We start from the raw sequence: 24,413 nt of genomic DNA, 5'->3' as shown, positions 1-24,413 counted from the left end.
GTGTGTGTGTGTTTCAGGAAGCATATACGTAGTTTTAAAGGCAGTGATGTGCAGCAGACACACTTCCTCTTTGTGGTCTTCATATATGCTGGCTTGAACTTTTCTGCTCATTCTTGGTTTTGGCTTCGAGTTGTGAAACAGCTTTTGGTGAGTAACCGTGGGAATATTTTGATTATCCATTCTCCTTTACAATTATTGATGCTTTGTTTAGCTAAATGTGCATATGTAAACTTTTTATAATACTGGACATGTATAGTTGTTTTGTTACGCTTCACTGTTTGTTGAATATTTACATCCAGCGGTGAAAGAAGTACTCAATTTGTAAGGTACAAACACAGGAGAAAAATACAGTAAAGTAAAAGTGTCACATGGAAAATCAAAAGTATTAAAGTACTTGTTTAAAAATGTACTTAAAGAAGAAAAGTATAATAGGAAAAATATAAAATTGTTTTGTGCAGATTTTAATTTCTAATAAAGCTTCAAATGTAATGATTTTGATGAAGATTTAGGCTGAATTTTGAATTTTCAGTGGAAACAATTTAGGTTTTTCCTAGCCTTTAAATTTTTGTATTGCTCAAATTATCAGTGTTAAAAATAATTGATTAGCCTTTTTAGCAGATCTCACACAATAAAAAAAAAATAAATAAAAAATCTTTTCAGTCCAGTCCAAATGTAGTGGAGTAGAATGTACAGATGCTACTCTCAAATGTAGTGAAGTAAAAGCAAAAACGTATTCACTATAAAATGTACTAAAGTACAGACACCTAAAACTACAGTACTTAACTACTTTTACTTCGTTACGTTCCACCACTGTTTATAACTTGGGTGATGCAGAAAAGTGTATTAGTTTTAAATATTAATTATAACAAAAAATACCAGTTGTTTTTGCTATTAGAAGTAACATTTGCTAACAGACAAACATTAATTTGTGTAGAATGTATTGGTTATTCTTGTCTTTTAGAAGAGGAACTGTGTGTAAAGACAATGCCAATGCACAGTGAAGGGATGTGGGACGAAACATAATGCAAGAAATGCACTGTTTAAAACTATTTTACTTTTACAAATTTGAGTCATTTTGTTTTCAGATAAGTTTGATCAAAATGAAGATTGCAGCCTTCAATGCCAAAAACCTGGGGATCAAGAAAGTCACAAACAATGCAGTGGTCAAGTATCTAACCCAGGTACTGTTTGAGTTTTTGTTTTTTCGTTTTTTGTCCAGTATTTACTTACTAGCTCCTATAGTGCACAAAATTGACTCTTGTGAACTTTAAGCCGTGTTTGCATAGAGTTACCTCCTCAAAAACATACCTGGAGTTGCGTTTTGTTTCATTCACACTAGGGATGTAACGATAACCAAATCTCTCAGTATTAAATTATCACAAAATGCATCTCAAGGTACGATATTTTATAAGAGGCTGATATAATTGTAGATAGGACACTTTTTTGCTTTTAAAATATTTTGACAAGATTTTGGTGTGAATTATTTCCATCATAATCTCAAGAATTCAAGTAAAAAACATATTTCTTCCAGTGGTCTGCACTGAAATGAATCATGGGATATGTAGTTTGTATGTTTATAAGCTGTTGCTACTGTTAAACCATTCCTTTAAGCTAAGGAACTTGTAAATTGATATATTGTGACAGCCCACAATATTATTGTGAGACTTTTGACGATACAGTATCACAATATCACGTTATCATTACATCCCTAATTCACACATGCTTAATTAATCCTGGTTTATTAGTCAGTCTACATGGCCAATGCTGAAAAATGCTCTGGTCCACCTTGTGATGTCGTGTAGTGGTAGCTTTCAAGTTAACTTTTACCTTTATTTCAGTAGACATTGGCAATTTGAGTGCTGAAATTATCCAAATGATTCTAGTGAACGTGTATAGAGTTTAAAAACACAGTGGAGCACTTTCTGTATTACCACATGTCATCACAAGGTAGAGCAGTGTTTTCTGTTTGAGAGAAGAACTCAGTATAAACCTGTGTGTGTTAAACATGTGTGAATGAACCAAAACATCTCCAGGTACAGTATGTTTGTGATGAGGAAACAGCATTATAACAGATCAGAAAATAGCATAATATGGACCCTTTACTTTGTCTTGCAGATCTTAAGTCGGTACAGTGTGGTGGTGGTCCTGGAGGTGATGGATAAGAGTGGAAAGGCCATGCAGATTTTACTGGAGAAGTTAAACAGCCTGAGGTGAGTGGACCACATCTCCTCGGCTACTTCTAAAGGATACGACAATTGAACTCTGTGGATCTCTTGTTATCTGGTGTAATTATGGTCACTTATTTGCTAAGGTTATTTCCATAATCATAAAGTACTTATCTACCAGTATTTACCTCAGTTAATCATTACAGTGCTATTTTTACACCTAGATCATTAATATAAGATGCAAAACTTTCTTTTAATTCCAGTATTTTTATTGTAAGTGTATTGTAGTCTGACTGGATGTGAGTTGTGTAATCCCTCATTTGTCCTGGAATGGGCCAAGATAGAAAAGGAGAAAAGGTCCTACATTATGCAAAATTGACTCTTATAATTGACTCTGATCTTATAATCTTGTTTTTTCCTCAAAAACATACCTGGAATTACCAGTTTTTTTGTTTGATTATTGTTTGACTGGTCTAATGTCTCACTTTTCTACATCTTAAGCAGACTGTTTCTAACCAAAACAAAAGGTGGATTGTACTTTAAAGAGTCCATATTAAACTATATCTATATTTGTTCATCTATGTTAAAATGTTGTTTCCTCATCTCAAACATATCTGGAGTTGTGTTTTGTTTCATGCACACATATTTAACACACAAATCCAACATATTTTGTGTCAGTTCTTCTCTCAAAAAGAAAAAAAAAAAAAAAATCAGCCCTGGAATTGCCAATCTCTGCTAAACAAAAGGTTAAAAAAAATACTGAAAACTACCAATAAATGACATCACAAGGTGGAACAGAGCATTTTGAGCTTTGAAGTTGTAGACAGACTAATAATGCCGAACTACTCAAACGTGTGAATGAAACAAAATGCAACTCTCTTTTTGAGGAGGTATAACAAGATTCTAACATGGCTTAAACCTCACAAGAGTCAATGTTGTGTAATATAGAACCTTTAAAGAAAAAAATACATTGAAATAGAAGAACTAATGTAGCTCTTGTATAAATTCTAGTTTGTCAGTCCAGATTTAAAGGTGCCTGTGTAACTTTTTGGTTGGAGGTTCGTCACCTGTTCATAACTGGTGGCTTTATAGAAAAATACCTAAAGACAGGCACAGAAACAGTATGACCTGTAACTTGGTCTTGTTTGGTCTCCATGAAGATAGAAAGGTTCAATACCGTACTGTAAAACATTCCAGAAAAGTTACACAATAGATTGCAGTCGAAACATCTAGATTTTGAAAAACAGAGTCCAGATAACTTTGAAACCTTTAATGACTGGACATGTTGGTGATTGTGTATATTGTTTTTATAGCTCTAACAAAAAGAGTCCATATTTGATGGTGTCCAGTTGCCCTTTGGGACGAGACAGCTACAAGGAACAGTTTGTCTGCTTCTACAGGTAACGGATCATTACTACAATAGAAATGTCAACTCAAATTGATGGAGATTTACTACAGGATGCCAAATAAACATTTGGGCATCAGACTTTTTTTGATTGGAGGAGCTATGAAGGTGCTCAATTAACACTTTAATTTAGAGAGAATTTATGGATGTGAGTGCACCCTCGCTCCCTACCATGTTTGCTTTGCTATTTTAAACAAGTTTAACTGTAGTTAGCCCCGTAGCGATCTATAACACCTAATGTGGAAATACTCTAGTCTAATTTTGAACACTGTCCTATAGAGATGTAACTATATTTAAATCTTTCTATACGGCATTTTCACGATATACATCCCACGGTATGATATTTATTACAATATTTTGTACACGCTAACACAATTGTGAAAATGCAATACTTTTTTTCTGTCATAAACCACAGACTTGAGACTTAAGCATGCTTAAAATTATGATTCTTATTATTATTTTTATTACTTTTCATGTAGTCTGCACTGTAATTGAGCAAAGGATCATGGTATACGTAGTTCACTCAGTTTGTTTTAGCTATTGCTGCATCAAAACAATGAATTTAAGTAAAGAGGCATGTAATTTGTTACACTGTGATGGCCCATGATATTATTGTGAGACTTTGGCCATTCTAGGAGATTCTAGTGCCCCCTCAAGCCCCCCCGGCACCGCTCCTGTGGCAATACAAATGAAACAAGATTGTATTCATGAAATTGCTTTCTGTGTGTCTCAGAAAGGACAAGGTGTCTCTGAAGGCCTGTTACCAGTACGAGGACAACCAGGTTGGAGATAAAGATGCTTTTGCCCGAGAACCATTTATCCTACGCTTCAACTGCCCATCAACAGGTCTGTGGACTTACAGTATAGTTGGCATTTCTCTTTGTACAACTGATATTTTATTTATGATTTACTAATATGGAGAAGGTTTCAACACTGCTCACCTGGACACTGCACAAAAATAATGTCCAGATGAACAGCGTTGAAACCTTCTCTGCACTGGATCACTCGCAGATAAATGAGGGATTACAGCGTCTCACTAGTTCCTAATGTTTCTTATTTTTATTTTTTTATTTGGAACAGTTGTGAAAGACCTAGTTCTGGTCCCAGTGCACACAAAACCAGAGGATTCCCTGAAGGAGCTGGATGAGCTGCACGATGTGGTTCAAGTCATTAAAGACACCTGGGGAAGCAATGTAAGTAATACAAAATAAAAAGAAATGTTAAATTAAAATGTGAATGTAATTAGTGTTTCAAATGTTACTTAAGTGTTTTTTCTGACAATCATCATTCTCTCAATTATCAACAAACGTTTTAGCAAATATATACACAGACATACATACAAGTGGTGAAACTCCTTGTGTCCATGGAGACGTTGCTTTGTGGAAATCATGTCCCCCAGTATGGCATTAAACATGCCCAATTACAGATGTATTATTTCTTTAAAATACCTTGAAAAACATGAATTCTTATTGTGTCTCCATCTGTGTTATCCATTTGCATCACATTACTGAGCTGTGTATTTGCCTTTTTTTTTTTTAGTTTTTTTTAGTTTTGATTTTGTTTGTTTGATTTACTGTATGCTAAAATTACTACACAATTCTGGATATGGGATATGCAAATGTCTCAGTATGATATTTTCATGATATGTACCTGATATGTACAGTATTTATTGCAATATTTTGTGGACAACAAACAAACAAAACAGTGAATATGCCACTTTTTTCCTTTTAAAATGCCGTGACAAGACTGGTTTGTTATAATCCAAATAATTAAGATTTAAAAGTACTTAATTCTTTGGACAGTTATTTCTTCATGTAATCTGCACTGAAATTGAGCAAAGGATCATGGTCTATGTAGTTCCCTGTTTTCTTAGCTATATTGCTGCACTATAACTATTAATTTAAGCAAAGACAGTTGTAATTCGATATATTGTTCTGGGCCACGATATTATTTGTGAGACTTTTGAAGATATGATATCACAATATTTCAGTTATACACAACACAGCACTGCCAAACCCTACAGGTGTATTACCTAATAAGAAAATAAAGCTTGGAAAATTAAGAAAGTACAGAGCAGTGGACATTTACTGGTGTGAGGGGGATTTGGCGTCTTGAAAATACATGATTAACGATGCTCAAAAGTGCAGCAAATCACTCCAAACACAACTTCGAGAGGGCTAAATGAGAAGAGGAAAAGCTCTTCAAAAACTCTAAAAAGTAAATTTTGCATTATAGGTTTGCCTTAATTTTTTTGTTCCAGAATATAATGATTTTAGGAGACTTTAACGCAGACGGACGGTATCTCTCCAAAAGGAAACTTGAAACCATCAGGATCCGCTCGGAGGCGTACCACTGGCTGATCCACGATGACGTCGACACCACCAGCAGTAACCGTAACGACAACACTTACGACAGGTGATTTACAAATACAATTTAAAGGTACACTGTGTAATTTCTCTGGTGGAAGGTCTGCTATAGCTTGCTTGTTTCCATGGAGATATTACTGTTTTGCCTTGATCAGCCCATGGTATAAAAAAAAACTTGGTAATCACAATAGAAACAGGTTAATGATCAGATCTATGGAGAGTAAAATTATGCTTTTGAGGTATTTTTGAGCCATAAAACACCTGCAATTGAACAAAGGTAAGGCATATATGTTAAAGCCTTACTGAGGAACATTAATCCACATGGACACAATCAATTTAGAAGTTAGACAGTGCACCATTAAGATGGATACATATGTTATGAACGTGTTATGTGTGATTCCCATGCAGGATTGTGGTGTATGGAGAGAAGATGCTCCATGCTGTTGTACCAGGTTCAGCCCAGACTTTTAACTTCCAAAAGGAGTTCAAACTAGACGATGACACAGTAAGTCAACTATTTACCTATTTACTTTTACTTTTTTATGTCAAATATAGTAGACAAAATTTTAATTAGTTATACAAACTAAAAGCCCTTAAATAAAACTTATGCTTTTTTATGGTATTTAGTATTCAAGTGTATTAATATTTGCACAAAGACCACATCCAAGCTAGGACTAAAGCCAGAACAAAATTTGGACTTGACCAGGACTAAACCAAAACTAAAACAGTCCAAACCAGGCTACGTCAGAACCAAACTGGGCTCAAACCAAGACCAAATCATGACAAGTGAAAGCATCCTTGAACTATATTCATTATTTTTTTATTTCATTAGTATTAAAAGTATTGATTTATAAGTTAACTATAACTTAATAGAATAAATAAGTTCATTGACTTCCTGCTCAGGACTGTCAAAGTGACCTCAGCCTCTTAATCAATGTACTGATAAATGTTGAAAAATGATCCTGTATCAATAAGCACAAGTACAGAGAAGTAGGTGGGCATAGTTGCTAGGTGAAAACAGATTTGTTGTTGCACTCAAACTTCAAATGCTGTGACCATTTTATGTTTCACTGCTTATGATTATTAATTACTAACCAAATGAGCAATAACACTGTAACTACCAGAGGTGGGACCAAGTCCATGTCAAGTCCCACGTCTTAGTCCATTTTATCAAAACAAGTCTCAAGTCCTAAAAATAGTGACTCAAGTCTGACTGAAGTCCAAGTCACGACTTGCAAGTCCTCAACTCTGGTAACTACTATTGTGTATTACATACTACATGTTTGTGAAGAATCCCTCAGTTGTCCAAGTAGAATCCATGAGGAGAAAATTCAGTTTGTCGACTGGACAAAAGTTAGTAAGGTTGAAGACGTTTTACAGCTGCGAAAGCGTCTTAGCGAAAGCGTCTTAGCTGCGAAACGTCTTCAATCTAACTAACTTTTGTCCAGTCGACAAACTGAATTTTCTCCTCATACTGTATGTTTGTTCATTCAGGCTCTGAGCATCAGTGACCATTATCCTGTGGAGGTCACTCTCAAAACTGGTCCAAAAAAACTCCCTGTGTCTGTGAAGAGGAGAACCCCAAAAACACGTGACCATCAAGGTGAGAATCTTCTGCATGTTGATAATTCTCTTATTTTAAACATGGGATGTGTTAATACTTTAAAAGGTCCATATTAAGCTATTTTCTGCTCTATGTTATAATCTTGTTTCCTCATCACAAATGTACGTGGAGTTGTGTTTTGTTTCATTCATACATGTTTAACAAACTCTGCATTTTTAGACTTGACTCGAGTTCTTCTCTCAAACAGAAAACACTCTGTTCCACCTTCTGATGTCATGTAGTAATACAGACTTCATACACCTTATGCAACAACTTATACTTACTTATACTAGTAGTGTATTGTGGAGTAAATAAGTTCAACTGAGGATAAAAAATAGCTGCTAACTTTAAAACTACCACTTGATGACATCACAAGGTGCAACAGAGCATTTTGAGTTTTAGAAATATAGACAAACTAATAATGCAAAGTTATAAAAAAAAATGTCTGAATGAAACAAAACACAACTCCAGGTATGTTTTTCAGTAAGTAACATGATTAAAATCTCACATTAGTCAATTTTAGGTAATATATGACCTTTAAACTTTCATAGGTGTCAGAAAGAAGAGATCTGCTCCAAAAAAGCCGAGAGGACAGTCCGCTGAAGGGTCCAACTCTCCAGTCAAGAGAAGACGCGTCCAGAGGAGATAGACTAGACCGTGCTTAGATATAAATACTTCATATTCCTTTAATATTAAATGTGATAATTTAAACATAATTACACTTTTAATTTATTTATATTTTTTATATTTTATTTATTCCTGCATGTTTGCATTTGAGGCTTGAGTGCCTTGAAAATGTTAGTTTTCACCTACCCCCTGTGTGCTATTTAAACAATTCCAACTCTTAAATGTAGGGTACACAATGCGGATTACAATGAATAAAAGGCAAAAGAATGTTCGAAACCTGGAAATTATAGCTGTTATAGGTAAGTTACACTTTACTTGCGTTTGACTGATCCTTCAATGCCACTGGAGCAACTTGTGAGGAGCAGTGGGACTGATCTCTAGATCTTGTTTCTAGCCTTGGACAGGATCTTAGCTGGTTGATTGTATTATCGATTGTATTATCTCTAGTTGACAGGGAAAAACTGGAGTGTCCAGAGGAAATAGGATGTTGAAAATTTGGCTGGATTGGATATCAGCTTCAGACTATTCACTGACCGTAATTTGTCCAGAAAGTTAGAATTTTAATTTATACAAAGCTCTTTTATACATACCTCAGAAATAAATATCAGCTACGTTTGGATCCGTTTTGTTTCTTTTTTTTTTTTTTTAAAGGAAATAAATGCCGATTCCAGTCTCTGTCCTGGTATCAGTCGATATCAGGTATCAATGGATATTTATAGCTTTAGTATCGGAATCGGTATTGGAACTCAAAAAGCTGGATCACTGCATCGGTCGGTGTACCATTCTTTCTTTTGAATTTCAATTAAGATCCAAAAACAATAAATTGGGAAAACAGTTTATTTCATTATTCCATTTTAGTGTCAAAACAAAAAAAAAAGAAAAAGAAAAATATTTTGAACAATCAAAAAACATCATCATGCCTATTACAACTTTGAGAGAGAGAATAAAATTTAAAAATGAAATAGGCACCGAGACTGTTTTTTTCATTGGTGTTATTTGAAATAAACTTAAATATTGAAAGTAGAGGTTTGTTTTGTTTTGTTTTACACTAAAGCGGAATAATGAAATAACAAACTGTTTTCCCATTTTATTGTTTTTCTTTCTTAATTGAAATTCAAAAGAACGATTGGTACATGGACCTGCTTCCCCAAAAATATGGCCCAGTTAACAAATTTCCTTCCTGCGTGTTATTTATTTGTACAGAGTTCATTGCTTTTTTCTAAATGAAACCTTTGTTACACTTCCACTCTTGTTTCTGTAGTAATTTCCTCGCAGATTTTAGTACCTGTACTGTGAACACCCATCTATCACAAAACACAAAAGCTCCATGATGACCCGTTCATTTGACACCGTGTTTCATTTGACCTGACTCCACCCACACCGTCTTTAAAACCAAGACACCTGACTCTCTCACACAGCACATCCCACAAGCTCCTGCTCATTTCCAGACAGCTTTCCAAATTCCTCTGCTTCATTTTAAACTTTTCCACATTTTGGTCATCATGAGTCTGAGCCGCACCAAGAGGATCAGCTCCAGCGCGTCGGTCCGCAGCAACAGTGGCCCGCGCAGGGTCAGTGGTTACGGCCCGGGCGGTTTTAGCGGGGTGTCCCTGAGCTCCAGCTCCCTGTACGCCAACGGGCACCACGGCCTGAGCCCCCCGCTGGCCACGCTCTCTGTGAACAAGAGCCTGCTGGCCCCCCTCAACCTGGAGATAGACCCCAGCCTCTCCATGAGCCGTGCACATGAGAAGGAGCAGATCAAGAGTCTCAACAACCGGTTTGCGTCGTTCATTGATAAGGTACGTGCATGGAGTAGTGGGTATTAAATATTAAAAGCCCTTATATGTTCTATCCAAAGAAAGGACCCATAATGTTCAAAATATAGGCTGTTTGGCCTACAAAGCAAAAATAAAAGTGACTTAAAACTGAAGGTGGCACATGAACTTCTAAATTCCGTCTTGTGAGCTTTCTCGATGGAGACAACAATCCTTCTGCAGGCCAAGTAAGGGTCATGCTTGTGGAGATGCAAGCCCACTCAAAGTTGGGCTGTGGTGCAATAAAAACAACAACAAAAGCTGCATTTAGTTTAAAATCATCTTCTAAATCTTGAAGCAAAAAGTAGCTTAATATAGAGAATGAATGGAACTATGCACGTATACCCCATGAATATATGCACATTCGTTTTAGTCTTTATTTTTTATAGTGAAATGTAAACCATGTCTACTGATAAAACAAGCTTCACTGATGTCTGAAAGTGAAGTAACACCTTAATTCTTAATGCGTCATTAAGTGGTATCAGCCTACCGCAGCAGGGCAGCTCTAGACTCTGTCGTAGAACTGTGGATTCATGTGACAAAAGTAACATGTATCAAATTTAGCGGCATCTTTGTACTCCTTAAAAGGTTAAGGTAAGCTTAAATGACACTTCCAAACAATTCACAATGCATTATTCATTCATGCCCCTGTCATAGCTGTGGTCACCTCTCTGCAGCCACAACCGCCCTGGGGCAGACTGATCCACACAACTTCAATTAAACATATTGCTTTATCGTAATCCAGCTAGAGATCAAAAGACAGCACAGTTTTAGAGCTAGTTTCAGCCCTGGATAAATGTTAGGTTCTTTAAGGAAGGGCATCCGGTGTAAGATCAATAGAAATGCAACCAAGAGAAATGGAAAACTGTTCAAGGCAGGATTGTACATGTCAAAAGCGGACTGCAGTGTAATGGAGCATAGAGGCTGAGGGCTGCTGGCTAAGTCGGTCAGTGATACTGCATTTCGAGGCTCATTCGAGTTTCTCACGGCGTCTGTAACATTCACACAATAGAAGCATTCAGCTCTCGGCACATCACTGGATCCTCTGCAGGTGCACGGAGACTCACAGATGACAATCAACTGGTTTCAAGGGATTACTGTGGATTGAGGCCTGCTTTAAAGACATCAAAACAATCTAAAACAGATACTAGAAATGGACTAGAAATACTACTAGAAATGTTATTAAAGGTGCTGGAGATCTACTTGATTTCAAGGACCAAACTAGTTATTTTTAAACTAATCAAAATCACATTTCTATCCTAATCCTATTGTCGCTGCATTGAGCTGATAAGCACGTTTCACATGATGACGTGGAGTATTACAATCACAAGTGAACCTATCTCCAGATAAAGGACACATACAAGTTTTCCTCCTCATTCTCAGTATATTGACCGGCCTCATGTGAAAGCCCAGAACCTCCAGAATTCCCTCACTGAGCTGCAGAGGCTGTACTAGCACAGAGTAATGATTGGCGGCTGGTGTTGGAGTTTAGGTAGTGACCATTCAGATCAGAGAGCGTGGATTTCAGCACTGAACCTGGCAACCCAAATGAGAGAATCAAAGCTCATTCTTGAGAACCTTAATACCAAATTATAACATAAATAAATAGGACATCAAAAGTAAGAATAAAGCAGCATTATAATAATTTTCAGTATATACTTATGTTTGATTTCAACATGTTTACCTCGTATCTGGGGACAGAGATGGGTCAAGCTTACAAAGTCTTGCATACAGTTCCTTTAATTAATTAATCATTTAAAATACAATGTTATTTTTTTCTAAAAGCTAGAAAGAATGTAACTTTAACAAACGAGGGAATTCAAACATGACTGAATACATGTTTTATGACCTTTGCAGCTTTAAATTTACAATAATAATTGTATATTCCTAAAGAAAATGGAACTGTGTAGTGCTTGAAGATTTCAGTGAATCTAGTTTTAATGAATTTTCCACAATGACAACAACAAGCTTAAATGGGCTCGTGTAAAAGTTCCCCTGTCATTTGAGCGTAACCTGATCACACTGCCCCCTCTGGTCCGTCCGGGACACTGAAACATTTAAGAGCACAGGCCCTCATGCAGAGAGGTCAGCGGAGCGTTCAGCCACTGCAAAGGAAATAAACATCAGTGCGGGTTAACAATGGATTAAAGGACATTTTAGAAAGAGTATGGACATAGGGTAGACTTTAATTTACATGGTGTAGCAATTCTTACATAAATTGCACTGGTACAAAATAATAAAAATACTAAGAAAATCTGTCAAAGTCTATTTCTTAGTATTGAAATCGAGTTTGAAATTTTCGTATCGTAACAACACTAAAGTATCTATGTAGTTTAACCCAAATATCCCCCCAAAAATGTCACTTTTTGAAAAACAATTAGAGACATGTCAACATACATGGTAAAATTATTATATAAATTAATATATTAATGTAGTCTTTTCATTATTTATTATTTACAATACCATGTATAGTAAGCAACAAAATTTACTCCAGCATTCCCTTGGTCTTTAAATGCACCACCCTTTTAAACCCAAACCAGTGGCCTGTATAAAACTCTACTTAAAGCCCCTCTCCCCTGCCCTCCACCTGCCCAGAGAGTGTGTGCTCCTGTGTGTGCTCCTGTCCCATCACGGAGCCCTGAGTGTGTAACTCGATAAAGAGGTCATCTCAGCCCCACAGAGAAGGACCGAACACTGGGGCTTTGTGCTGGAGGACAGAATGGAGGGATGGAGGGAGAGATGGAGGGGGGTGGAGGGAGGAAACCTTAGACACAAATAAGTCCCACTGAAATGTAGAGGAGGGATACGGGTCAGGAAGGAAAGGGTTTCAACACTGACGGATGTGCAAATGACCAGAATTTTACCGTCAAAGGAGAAAGTTGTACTTGTTTCCATGAAGATAGACAAGTTTTATATTAAACTGAGGAACATTCCAGTCACAAAAATAACATCTCCATGGAGACGAAGTAGTGGATCCTAACATCTTTAAAAGGCTCATAACCTTTGCCTCCAAATGTTATTGTTTTGGCTGGAATATTCCATAGAATGGCGTTAAATGTAGCCATCTTACATTTATACAATTAGATAAGATAAGATTTTATTGCTCCAACATTTCTCCAAATACATGAATATTTGTGGTCATTTCATACTAAGAGGCAAGGACTCTTGGACTCGGACATTTCATTCTTTATCAGAAGTTCTGTTGCCATAATATGTTGTTGAACTGGTGATTATTAACAGAACAGTAGCAGCACTGTAGGGGTAATTCTTATATTTTAATCACGATATCTGTCATTTTGGATGCAATGTCTATTGGGAAAATACCATTATTATTATTCACAGTTTTCATGTGTGTGTTTTTATATCCTGTTCATATTAGGGAGTAACTGTCTTTGCATATGTTTTGGGGCATCATGACCCAGCACAGATGTGGATGTTTCCTTTCTTTTGGTAATACTTATTTTAGACACTACTATATATGTTTTGTGAGTCTGACGCTCACTTAGACAGAGTAACAACCCTGCATTGAACAGACTTGCCCTCTGCCTCTCTTTGCAAAGATATTAAATAAACTTTTTCTGTTGCTTCAAATGATGTCTATTATTTAAAAATATAATTTTCCATGAGAAATGTTACAAAAGAGAACTCAGTTTACAATTAGCCATGCCTATTAATCTCAGGACAGATGTTTCTTGCAACCAGTGTCTGAAAAAACTGCTTTTTATTCTGATCTTATCTTTTAGCTTCTTTTGCCATATGAGTTACTTGTTACTTTGAGCAGGTTATCCTCTCCACAGATCTGACCTGTAGCTTGGCCAGGTCACCTGCTTCTCCTCATGAATATATATAGTGAACTCTAGTTCCCTATCAATAACAATTTGAAAATGTGCATGCATGCAGTCAAATCAAGTGTAAAATAAAAACATCAGACTGTATCTTGTGCTTGTGCAGGTGCGTTTCCTGGAGCAGCAAAACAAGATGCTGGAGACAAAGCTGGAGCTGCTGCAGGGTCAGGGGGTGAGCCGCTCCAATGTGGAGCCCCTGTTTGAGGCGTACATGGCCGGACTCAGGCGCCAGATGGACCTGGTCAACAACGACAAAACCAAACTGGATGGAGAGCTTCGCAACATGCAGGGGCTGGTGGAGGACTACAAGCACAAGTAAGGACAAAAACAAAAATAAATGAACTTTATTTATGTAGCACATTTGATGAACAAGAAGTTATTAAAGTGTGGCAGAATAATAGATAAAAGAATAGAAACTGTGAACTCAAATAAGCCCTGGAAAAGCAATACATTATGATCAGAAAAATCATAATGTGAAAATGATTCTTACTGTGAGACTTAACAAATGCATACTAAAATTGACTTTTCTTTGCTATGTTTTTTTTTTTTTTTGACCTTCATGTTTGTATTTGGTCAAGCTTTTTTAGAGTTGCACAATAATAGAACATTTTGAAACACAATAATTTGCTGCATAATTAAAGCCAGTTATATGAAATCTATATTGTGGCAAAAAAATTTACCTGTAAATTGGAGTACTGTTAGTCATGATACTAAAATTTCAAATTAGATTACAAATCAGAAGCCTTGATATTATTAAAACAATTTTCATTCCACAGTTGATACCACAGCAATTAATTAACCTGTTGATTGTGATGTTGACTTTTCTAAAGCTATTCAGAAGTCTGATTTTATTGTCTTCATGTGATTTTTTTTTCAGTATCAGTGTTTTGATAGTAACACTACTTTTTGTTATTTCATTAGAGAATAGTGAAATGTTCTGTTTCATGTCTTAAAAGCCACTGTAGATTTGATAATAGTGTTTATAATTCAGAATGCAAGTTTCTTTTTTATTGCACAATGACAAGAGTAATAATTAGATTCATGATGAAACTGAGAAACTCTATATTGATTTATTACGCTTAAAAAAAACACACGAGTATAAATATACAGTATATATATAGATAATTTTTGCGCTTATGGCCTTTTCATTCATATGATCCCATTTTAAAACATAAACCTGCTATTTCTGCCCTGTGCGTTGCCAGATATGAGGATGAGATCAACAAAAGGAACAACCTGGAGAATGACTTTGTGATCCTAAAGAAGGTCAGTCTCATTCACTCACAGGTGTGGTCTGCAATGTGACACTGCCTATTGTACTTTATATTGTACTCTCCCTTTCACACCTCTTATATACTTTCAGCCAAATACAAAAAATACTACAACTGCAGTTTAACATAAAGAAGGTTCAAAAGTTGTAGCCGCCTAAGCACATTTTGGGTCTTTTCATGTAATATAAATAAAAGTAGTTTTGCCCAGTACAGAAATATTTTAACAGAAGCTAAATGAGACAACTGGGTACTGTCTGCATCTAATGATAAAGCTTTTTTATCATGCATGAAACAGGAAGTGGTGGGGGTGTCCCTTTAACATGCTAGTTGTTGTTGTTGTTAGCATAGGGTGACCAAATTCTCAAAATCAAAAATCAAAAATAGTTGGTAATAATAAAATTGTGAAACAAGTGCATGATTAAGGAAAATTGTTATGCATTCACAACTTACATGAGTCAGTATAGTTATATTTTCTTTATTTTCTTTGTGTTTTGGTCATTTTTAAGCAGCTTTTCTGTATTTTATCTAAACAAATGACAATTTATGTCCCTCTTTACTGTTGGCAGGGATCAAATTGGTCAAAAATAGGGACACCTGGGACATGTCTTTTATAAAATTGGGACAAATCACTGGTTTTGGATAAATCTGCTGGGACAGGGGACACAGGGCTCAAAACTGGGACTGTCCTGGGTAAATAGGGGAGTCTGGTCACCCTGTGTTAGCATTATCTTAAAAACAAAACTCAGTTCTGAGTGCTCTGAGTCAGCAATACAATATCATCTTAGAACAAAAAATACATGGTTCTTTATATATTATATATCAAGAATCTGCTTCCATTCATTTTTACAAAGATGTATTGTGTAAACAGGATGTGGACTCAGCCTACCTGGTGAAGGCCGACCTGGAGGACAAAGTGGGAGCTCTGACTGACGAGATCAACTTCCTGCGCAATGTCTATGAGGAGGTAACCTGAGAGTGACACACAACAGTTGACTCAACCGTTCTATATTAAGCTCTAATGACCAGCAGAGGGCGCTCACTCAAGTGTCTTTACAATCCAAGCCTAACTATATGCTTCCAATGTAGGGAGTATTATAATCTCTGATAATGTGTGATTTCTCTGCCAGTTAGAATACAACTCATAGTATATTGTCATTATCTAATTTGAAAACATTTTATAATTCATTTTATAATTGCAAACTTGTTAGAAAGAACCATTTAAGTCACAATACGACCCTTTGGAGTGTGAGCTACGCAGGAGTGGTCCATCCTGGTTCACTTTTCTGTCTGAAAAAGCTGTACTAAACCTGTGCTAGAGGCCAAATAATATAAGTAGTATATTATTAGCAATAGTAATTCACTTTTTGGATTGTTCCTTCATCAAAAACATGCCTGAAGTTGTCCCATATGTCATCCATGCATGTATAATGTTTGAATTATCTAGTGAAATCTAGTGATCTTTCCCGGTCCCTATTCTAATCCTCCTTACGCTTAGCAGCAGTATGATTCTATTCGATATAAGCAATAAAATAATACAAAACAAAACAATACAACTTCACAAACCTGATGCTACATGCAGTAATAGTAAGTGTATTACCCTCTCTTTAATGCACTGAAATACCAACTTTCTCTCTTCATAGTTTGAAATTTCAGAAAATCTGGTACACCCTAATTAATAAGAAATTATTATTATTATTCAATAAAGTATTCAAGTGTCAACATTTGTTCTACGTTTTGATGTGTAGTCTATATTCATAATTGCAGGCTTTAGTCAAGTATGAAGCCTCCTGTGTCCAGTCTGACATCATTAAAAACATCACAAACTTCCTGTGTCCTCTAGCTGACTGTCTCTTTTCTCTTTTATCCATGTGTAGGAGCTGCGTGAACTTCAGGGCAGTATCAAGGACACCTCTGTGGTGGTGCAGATGGACAACAGCCGCAGTCTGAACATGGAGCAGATCGTGGCTGATGTCAAAGCCCAGTATGAAGACATCGCTGCTCGGAGCCGAGAGGAGGCAGAGGCCTGGTACAAGAGCAAGGTACACACAGTCTGGAAAAATCAAAGGCAACGACAGAGGTGTAAAAAATAAGTTTATATTTAATAAAGGCAAAACTGTAATTCAACAAAAGCTAAAAAAAAAATTGTAATAATGCAAATTTCAAATAATATTAACAAACGTTTTGCCCCAACTTAGATCATGTTAACCAAAACTGAAAAGACCCATCAAAGGACAGAGGTAAAAGGATTAACCAAAAGTGAACACAAGAGGGAGGCATTACACTTAAGATAAACTAAAAAATACTAATTTAAGCAAAGTAACAATAAGGCATAGTTATAACTATACAGAAAAAAAAAAGAAAAAACTGTGATAAGTAACTAAACTGACCTAAATGTGAAATGTAACAAAAAAAAAACAAACAAATAAAAATATTAACACTTGTGGTGGCAGAGGAATCCATTGTAGATTATTAGATTGTTATTTGTTGTTGTGTCCTTGTTGCAGTTTGACCAGATGTCAGTTCAGGCCAGTCAGTTTGGAGACGAGCTGAGGATCGTTAAAGGAGAGCTGGCCGAGGTGAACCGCCTCATCAGCCGCCTGCAGAGTGAGATCGAGGCCGTCAAAGCACAGGTACAACAGCACAGGAGAGGTAGTTAAATGGACGATATGTAGAACTCATGACTGCCCTCTTGTGGCCCTCAGAGGAGCGGTCTGGAGAACCAGCTGGCTGAGGCGGAGGAGAGGGGAGAGCTGGCGGTGAAGGAGGCCAAAGCCCGGACTAGAGACCTGGAGGACGCACTGCAGAGGGCCAAGCAGGACATGGCCCGCCAGCTCCGCGAGTATCAGGTCAGCGTGGTCAACCTTACACAGCAAGACTGACTCTCATGTTATTTCTAAGTTTAGTGAGCCTGTTTTAGTGAAAATACTGACTTTTTGGTTGTAAAAAACATTCAGAGGTAAGCACTTTGTGGATTTGTGGACAGGGAAGATATGTGTGCTTTTCTCTTAACTGGATATAACAAAAGTTTGTTCACTATTGTGTCACTTCGACCAATCAGATTCAAACAAAACTCATCATGATCTTCCGCCTTTTTCACTTTCACTGGGTTGTTCTAAATTGATCAATCTGATGTGAGCCACTATATTCACCCTATATGTCTGATACACAACATTTCAAGGGACCAATACAAATCAATGTAACACAAACCATACCTGCCTTACATTATGCATGGAATAAGTTAAAATTAAACAGAAAGTCTGCCTCATTTTGAGCAAACATAAATACATCTGGTCGCATGATACAGCAACTTCACAGAGCAAACTTTTCTTCTGGTTTACAGGACCTGATGAATCTGAAGTTGGCCCTGGACATTGAGATCGCCACTTACAGGAAGCTCCTGGAAGGAGAGGAGGACAGGTACTGACACAGAAGACTTTGACAAAGTAATGCTTTGGTTTTGCCCTCACCGATGAAGTGTCATTATGGAGTTGGCATTTAGATTAAACTCAGAACATCAGCTTTTCATCCCTGTCCAAACAACCCCACGTATCGACCTGATTGTCTGTGTTCTCTTTCAGACTGGGCCAACAGTCCATCCTCAACATTCAGTCTGTCTCCACCTACAGTAAGTAACCGGAGACCCGGACTTCAGCGAGACCAAAGAGCCACTTTTACACTTTTCAAATTGTTTACATCTGCAACATGACCACCTTTGACCTAAACCACCTTGTAACTGGATGAGATTAGAAATAAAAGTGATTGGAAATGTCCCGTGCATGTTTGTGTGCGTGCTTGTCATTGATTGGCTCTTATCCCCTCTCCCCTCCACACCCCTCCTCTTGGCCTCTCTCTCCTCTGTGTGCAGGTCCCACTAAAAGCTCAAATGGCTTCAGCAGTCAGAGCAGCTCTCCTCTGCCCAAGCTGCTCATAAAGACCACAGAGACCAGGGACAACAGCCGATTCAGCTTCCACTGAGACTTTATGAATGACCCGTGCTTTTATAAGGTGTAAAGAAATGTCCAAATGTGAAACGGGGTACCACTTTTTAATAACTACTCCTTAATAAAGCATCAACAAAGATAATGAGCAGATAGTTTATTAAGAATGACTCAGGTTAGTTACTACTTAATTAAGAAGTTTGTGTATTAATTAAAGCATCAGTATGTAACTTTCTATCAAAAACTGAGACTAAAATAAAGGTTGGTTGGTTTTATTGCACTATTTTTTTCCATGGGAATGTTGTTCCTTTTATGAGAATCTTCTAAAGTATGGCATAAAACTATTTTTTTTAAGTATGGTTTAAACTTTCTATTTCCATAGAATCATGCAGGTGATGTGCCACCTCCAGAAAGTTACATATTTTAGCTTTAAGTAGTTGCTAAGTCTGAGTCACTCTTTATACACAATTTGTTACCGTATTTTCTGGACTATAAGTCGCTCCGGAATATAAGTTCCACCAGCCAAAAAATGCACAATGAAGAAGAAAAAAACATATATAAGTCACACCGGACTATAAGTCACACTTCTTGGGGAAATGTATTTTGTAAAGTCAGAGACCAGGAACCGACATTTCATCTTGAAAGGCAAGTTATAGTAATAACAATAGAACAGAGAACAACATACTGAATAGGTATTAATATGTTAAAGTAACATACTGACAGGTATTCAGATAATTATAGCATAAACAACAGAACATAAGTTTACCAAACTCACTATGTCACTCCAAATTACTAAATACATTGAATTGAATACATCCTCAGCGTCACTTGTCACACACCTCCAGAGAAAAAAACATAGATCCATGAGGTAATTACCGCGCCTCAGACTCAGCATCAGTTCCAGTTAGAATTATTCCGGCCTTTCTGAATCCCGACAGGATGGTTTCGATTGTCATTAAAGTCCAGGCTTTGTCGATTCGTCCAGTGACTTCCAGAAAAGTTTCATGGTGCACCCGCCCGGTTACCATGAAGCTGTGTTCTCCATCCCCGCTTTCCGCCAGTCCCTCACAAGTTTCTCGCTCACTCCAAACTTTCTTTTTGCTGCTCGATTACAGTTTTTGGCTGCATATTTCACTATTTGCAGCGAGACAGCAGCTATTTCTACAGGAGGCATTTGCAGTAAAGTGCGAAGTGACAGTGGTACAGAAGTAATGGTAGTACTAGATACTGACACACAAACCTAGAGCGCCCTCTCTTGGCTGTCAATCTGAAAATTTAATATAATAGTCGCACCGGAGCATAAGTTGCAGGACCACCCAAACCATGAAAAAAAAGCGACTTATAGTCAGAAAAATATGGTACTTATAATTGAAGATATGAAGTCTTTGTTCATGCTATTAAAGGCTATTAAAAGTGTTGGTGTACCCTATACCAGAAAGGTTACATAGTGCAGCTTTAATACGTTATAATAATAGAAAATATGAAAGTAAACACACATACACTAGGCCTAGTTATAGCTAATAATTGTAAGCTTGACACAGAATACATGTACAGCAGCGTCTTACAGTACACAATACATTAGGCCTATATATATATATATATATATATATATAGAATAGTCATTAAACTATATTATTGTTACATTAGAGGGTTGGATTTTTGTATAGAAAACTTTTATTATCCAGGATGTTTTGTGGAAATAGGTGTGTCACTTTACGTAGCCATGGGTGAACATATGTAATAAAATAAAATGTAAGCCTGTGTTGTTTTTCTTTCCTAGGGCGGGGTATTCTGGGATAGGGTGACCAGATGTCCCTGTTTACCTGGGACAGTCCCAGTTTTGAGCCCTGTGTCCCCTGTCCCAGCAGATTTATACAAACCATTGATGTGTCCCAGTTTTAAACAAAAACTATCCGAGTCCCAGGTGTCTATTTTTGACCAGTTTGATCCCTGCCAACAGTAAAGAGAGGCATAAACTGTCATTTGTTTCGGTAAACTACAAAAAAGCTGCTTAAAAATCACCAAAACACGAAGAAAATGTGACTATACTGACTCACATGTTAGTCATGAATGGGCTTAACTATGCACTCATTTTCACTATTTTATTATTACCAACCATCCCAAAGTAGAGATGTCCTAGTTTTTTATTTTCAAAATCTTGCTACCCCATTCTGGGAGTAAATGGGAACTATGAAATGAAACACTAACAGTTGTGTATACCCAATGGGACTTCAATGATATTTTGCTAATAATATTTGTTACAGAATTAATACATCTCAGAAAAATAGAGAGCGTATCTGATGTGGCTGGGATATCAACACAAGGGTGAGAAAAAAACAAACAAACAAACAAACGACATTTTTACTGGAAGATTTTTATTGTTATTAATTTCTCTACCATGTTATAACGTTTCCTCATCAAAAACATATCTGACGAGGTTTTAAAAGTCAACACTTTCAGCAAATTTGCGATCTCTCAGCAGTACTATTCTAGCTGTAATGGAGATTTGTATTTATTTATTTATTTATTTATTTTAATTAATTTATTTATTTTTTTTTATAGGGTGACCAGATTTTCAAAATTCAAAACTGGTACACACCCGGGTTGGGATATTTGGTATAAATAAAATTATGAAAAGAGTGTGTAACATGGTGGATTCTCATGTCAGTTATAATTTGACAGACTTCTGTCACTGCCCCCCCTTGAACCGTCACCTTATCGTGGTGGAGGGTAACAGAAGCCCCTATGATGAGTTAAAGGCCAGTTACGTCGCCCGGATTGGCGTCACCGGGGCCTCACCCTGGAGCCAGGCCTGGGGTGGGTGCTCGCCAGCGAGCGCCTGGTGGCCGAGCCTCCCCCCACGGGGCTCGGCCTGGGCTCAGCCCGAAGGAGCGACGTGGGGCCGTCCTCACGTGGGCCCACCACCCGCAGGAGGATCCATATGGGGCCGGTGCAGAGAGATCTGGGCAGCAGTCGACGGCGGGGGCCTCGGCGACCGGATCTCCGGACATGGAGACTAGCTCTGGGGACATGGAATGTCACCTCGCTGGGGGGGAAGGAGCCTGAGCTTGTGCGGGAGGTTGAGCTGTACCGACTAGATATAGTCGGCCTCACCTCCACGCACAGTTTTGGGCTCTGGAACCCAACTCCTTGAGAGGGGCTGGACTCTCCATTCCTCTGGCGTTGGCCGCGGGGAGCGGCGGCGGGCTGGTGTTGGGCCTGCTCATTGCCCCACAGCTCAGCGCTGTGTGTTGGAGTTCACCCCGTGAACGAGAGGGTCGCGTCCCTGCGCCCTTCGGGTCGGGGACAGGTCTCTCACTGTGGTGTCGGCCTACGGGCCGAACAGCAGTGCTGAGTACCCGGCCTTCTTGGAGTCCTTGGAGGGGTACTAGACAGTGCACCGACCGGGACTCCGTTGTTCTCCTGGGGGACTTCAACGCCCACAGTGGGCAACGACAGTGACACTTGGAGAGGGGTGATTGGGAGAACGGCCTCCCCGATCTGAACCGAGTGGTGTTTTGTTATTGGACTTCTGTGCTAGTCACAGTTTGTCCATACAAACACCATGTTCGAGCACAAGGGTGTCCATAAGTGCACGTGGCACCAGGACACCCTAGGCCGGAGGTCGATGATCGACTTTGTCGTCGTGTCATCTGATCTCCGGCCGCGTGTCTTGGACACTCGGGTGAAGAGAGGGGCTGAGCTGTCAACTGATCACCACCTGGTCGTGAGTTTTGGTTCGCTGGCGAGGAGGAAGCCGGAAAGACCTGGCAGACCCAAGCGTGTAGTGAGGGTCTGTTGGGAACGTCTGGCGGAGCCCTCTGTCAGAGGGACCTTCAACTCGCACCTCCGGGAGGACTTCTCCCGGATTCCGGGGGAGGCTGGAGATATGGAGTCCGAGTGGGCTTCATTCTCGGCCTCTATTGTCAATGCAGCTGCTCGGAGCTGTGGGCGTAAGGTCTGTGGTGCCTGTTCGGCGGCGGCAACCCCAGAACCCGGTGGTGGACACCGGAAGTAAGGGATGCTGTCAAGCTGAAGAAGGAGTCCTATCGGGCCTTGCTGGCTCGGGGGACTCTGAGGCAGCTGACGGGTACTGGCGGGCCAAGCGTGCTGCAGCCCGTGTGGTCGCGGGAGCAAAAAACTCGGAGCTGGGAGGAGTTCGGGGAGGCCATGGAGAAGGACTATCGGACGGCCTCAAAGAGATTCTGGCAAACCGTCCGGCGCCTCAGGAGGGGAAAGCAGTTCTTCACCAACACTGTTTACAGTGCGGGGGGAGAGCTGTTGACCTCGACTGGGGACGTTGTCCGGCGGTGGAAGGAATACTTTGAGGATCTCTCAAATCCCACCGTCACGTCCTCCGAGGAGGAGGCCGAGGCTGGGGACTCAGAGGCGGACTCATCCATCACCCTGGCCGAAGTCACTGAGGTGGTTGGCAAGCTCCTTGGTGGCAAGGCTCCGGGGTTGGATGAGATCCGTCCTGAGTACCTGAAGTCTCTGGATGTTGTGGGGCTGTCTTGGCTGACACGCCTCTTCAACATCGCGTGGCGGTCGGGGACAGTACCTCTGGACTGGCAAACCGGGGTGGTGTCCCTCTGTATAAGAAGGGGACCGGAGGGTGTGTTCCAACTATAGGGGGATCACACTTCTCAGCCTTCCCGGTAAGGTCCTATCAGGGTACTGGAGAGGAGAATCCGGCCGATAGTCGAACCTCGGATTCAGGAGGAGCAGTGTGGTTTTCGTCCTGGCCGTGGAACACTGGACCAGCTCTACACTCTCCATAGGGTGCTCGAGGGTTCATGGGAGTTTGCCCAACCAGTCCACATGTGTTTTGTGGATCTGGAGAAGGCATTCGACCGTGTCCCTCGTGGCGTCCTGTGGGGGGTGCTCTGGGAGTATGGGGGTCCGGGGGCCCTTTGCTAAGGGCTGTCCGGTCCCTGTATGACCGGAGCAGGAGCTGTGTTCGCATTGCGGCAGTAAGTCAGACCTGTTCCCGGTGCATGTTGGACTCTCCGCAGGGCTGCCCTTTGTCACCGGTTCTGTTCATTGTATTTATGGACAGAATTTCTAGGCGCAGTCAGGGGCCGGAGGGGTCCGGTTTGGGGACCACAGGATTTCATCTCTGCTGTTTGCGGACGATGTTGTCCTGTTGGCTTCATCGAACCAGGACCTGCAATGTGCACTGGGGCGGTTTGCAGCCGAGTGTGAAGCGGCTGGGATGAAGATCAGCTCTTCCAAGTCCGAGGCCATGGTTCTCGACCGGAAAAAGGTGGCTTGCCCTCTCCGGGTGGGTGGGGAGTCTTTGCCTCAAGTGGAGGAGTTCAAGTATCTCGGGGTCTTGTTCACGAGTGAGGGAAGGACGGAACGTGAGATTGACAGGGC

At 39.3% G+C, this 24,413-nt stretch overlaps 2 protein-coding genes across 3 annotated transcripts; both read left to right on the top strand.

Moving 5' to 3' along the window:
• The first annotated feature begins 6 nt into the window (after window positions 1–6).
• Window positions 7–8,785, top strand: LOC110163444 (deoxyribonuclease-1-like). Its single transcript, XM_020928399.2, has 10 exons — window positions 7–147; window positions 1,086–1,181; window positions 2,116–2,210; window positions 3,479–3,565; window positions 4,304–4,416; window positions 4,651–4,763; window positions 5,831–5,985; window positions 6,345–6,441; window positions 7,431–7,539; window positions 8,091–8,785. Exons 2-10 carry the CDS (start codon window positions 1,101–1,103, stop codon window positions 8,186–8,188), a joined length of 948 nt encoding a protein of 315 aa, XP_020784058.2. The 5' UTR covers window positions 7–147; window positions 1,086–1,100; the 3' UTR covers window positions 8,189–8,785.
• Window positions 8,786–8,842: 57 nt separating this feature from the next.
• si:dkey-222f2.1 (intermediate filament protein ON3) lies at window positions 8,843–19,111 on the top strand. Of its 2 annotated transcripts, XM_055160450.1 has the most exons (11): window positions 8,843–9,965; window positions 13,932–14,140; window positions 15,031–15,091; window positions 15,965–16,060; window positions 16,971–17,135; window positions 17,292–17,333; window positions 17,601–17,726; window positions 17,799–17,942; window positions 18,437–18,513; window positions 18,675–18,721; window positions 18,962–19,111. In XM_055160450.1, the coding sequence occupies exons 1-11, from the start codon at window positions 9,669–9,671 to the stop codon at window positions 19,069–19,071; spliced, it is 1,374 nt and encodes a 457-aa protein (XP_055016425.1). In that variant the 5' UTR covers window positions 8,843–9,668; the 3' UTR covers window positions 19,072–19,111. The 2 variants fall into 2 exon arrangements, with proteins under 2 accessions (XP_055016425.1, XP_020784067.2); XM_020928408.2 differs by lacking the exon at window positions 17,292–17,333.
• Window positions 19,112–24,413: the final 5,302 nt, after the last annotated feature.

The sequence above is a fragment of the Boleophthalmus pectinirostris genome, unplaced genomic scaffold (assembly GCF_026225935.1).
Source record: "Boleophthalmus pectinirostris isolate CB_2022bp ecotype Guang Dong unplaced genomic scaffold, ASM2622593v1 HiC_scaffold_3, whole genome shotgun sequence".
Lineage (NCBI taxonomy): Eukaryota > Metazoa > Chordata > Actinopteri > Gobiiformes > Gobiidae > Boleophthalmus > Boleophthalmus pectinirostris.
The sequence above is the reverse complement of the archived record's forward strand: the minus strand, read 5'-3'. Positions and strand labels throughout refer to the sequence as shown.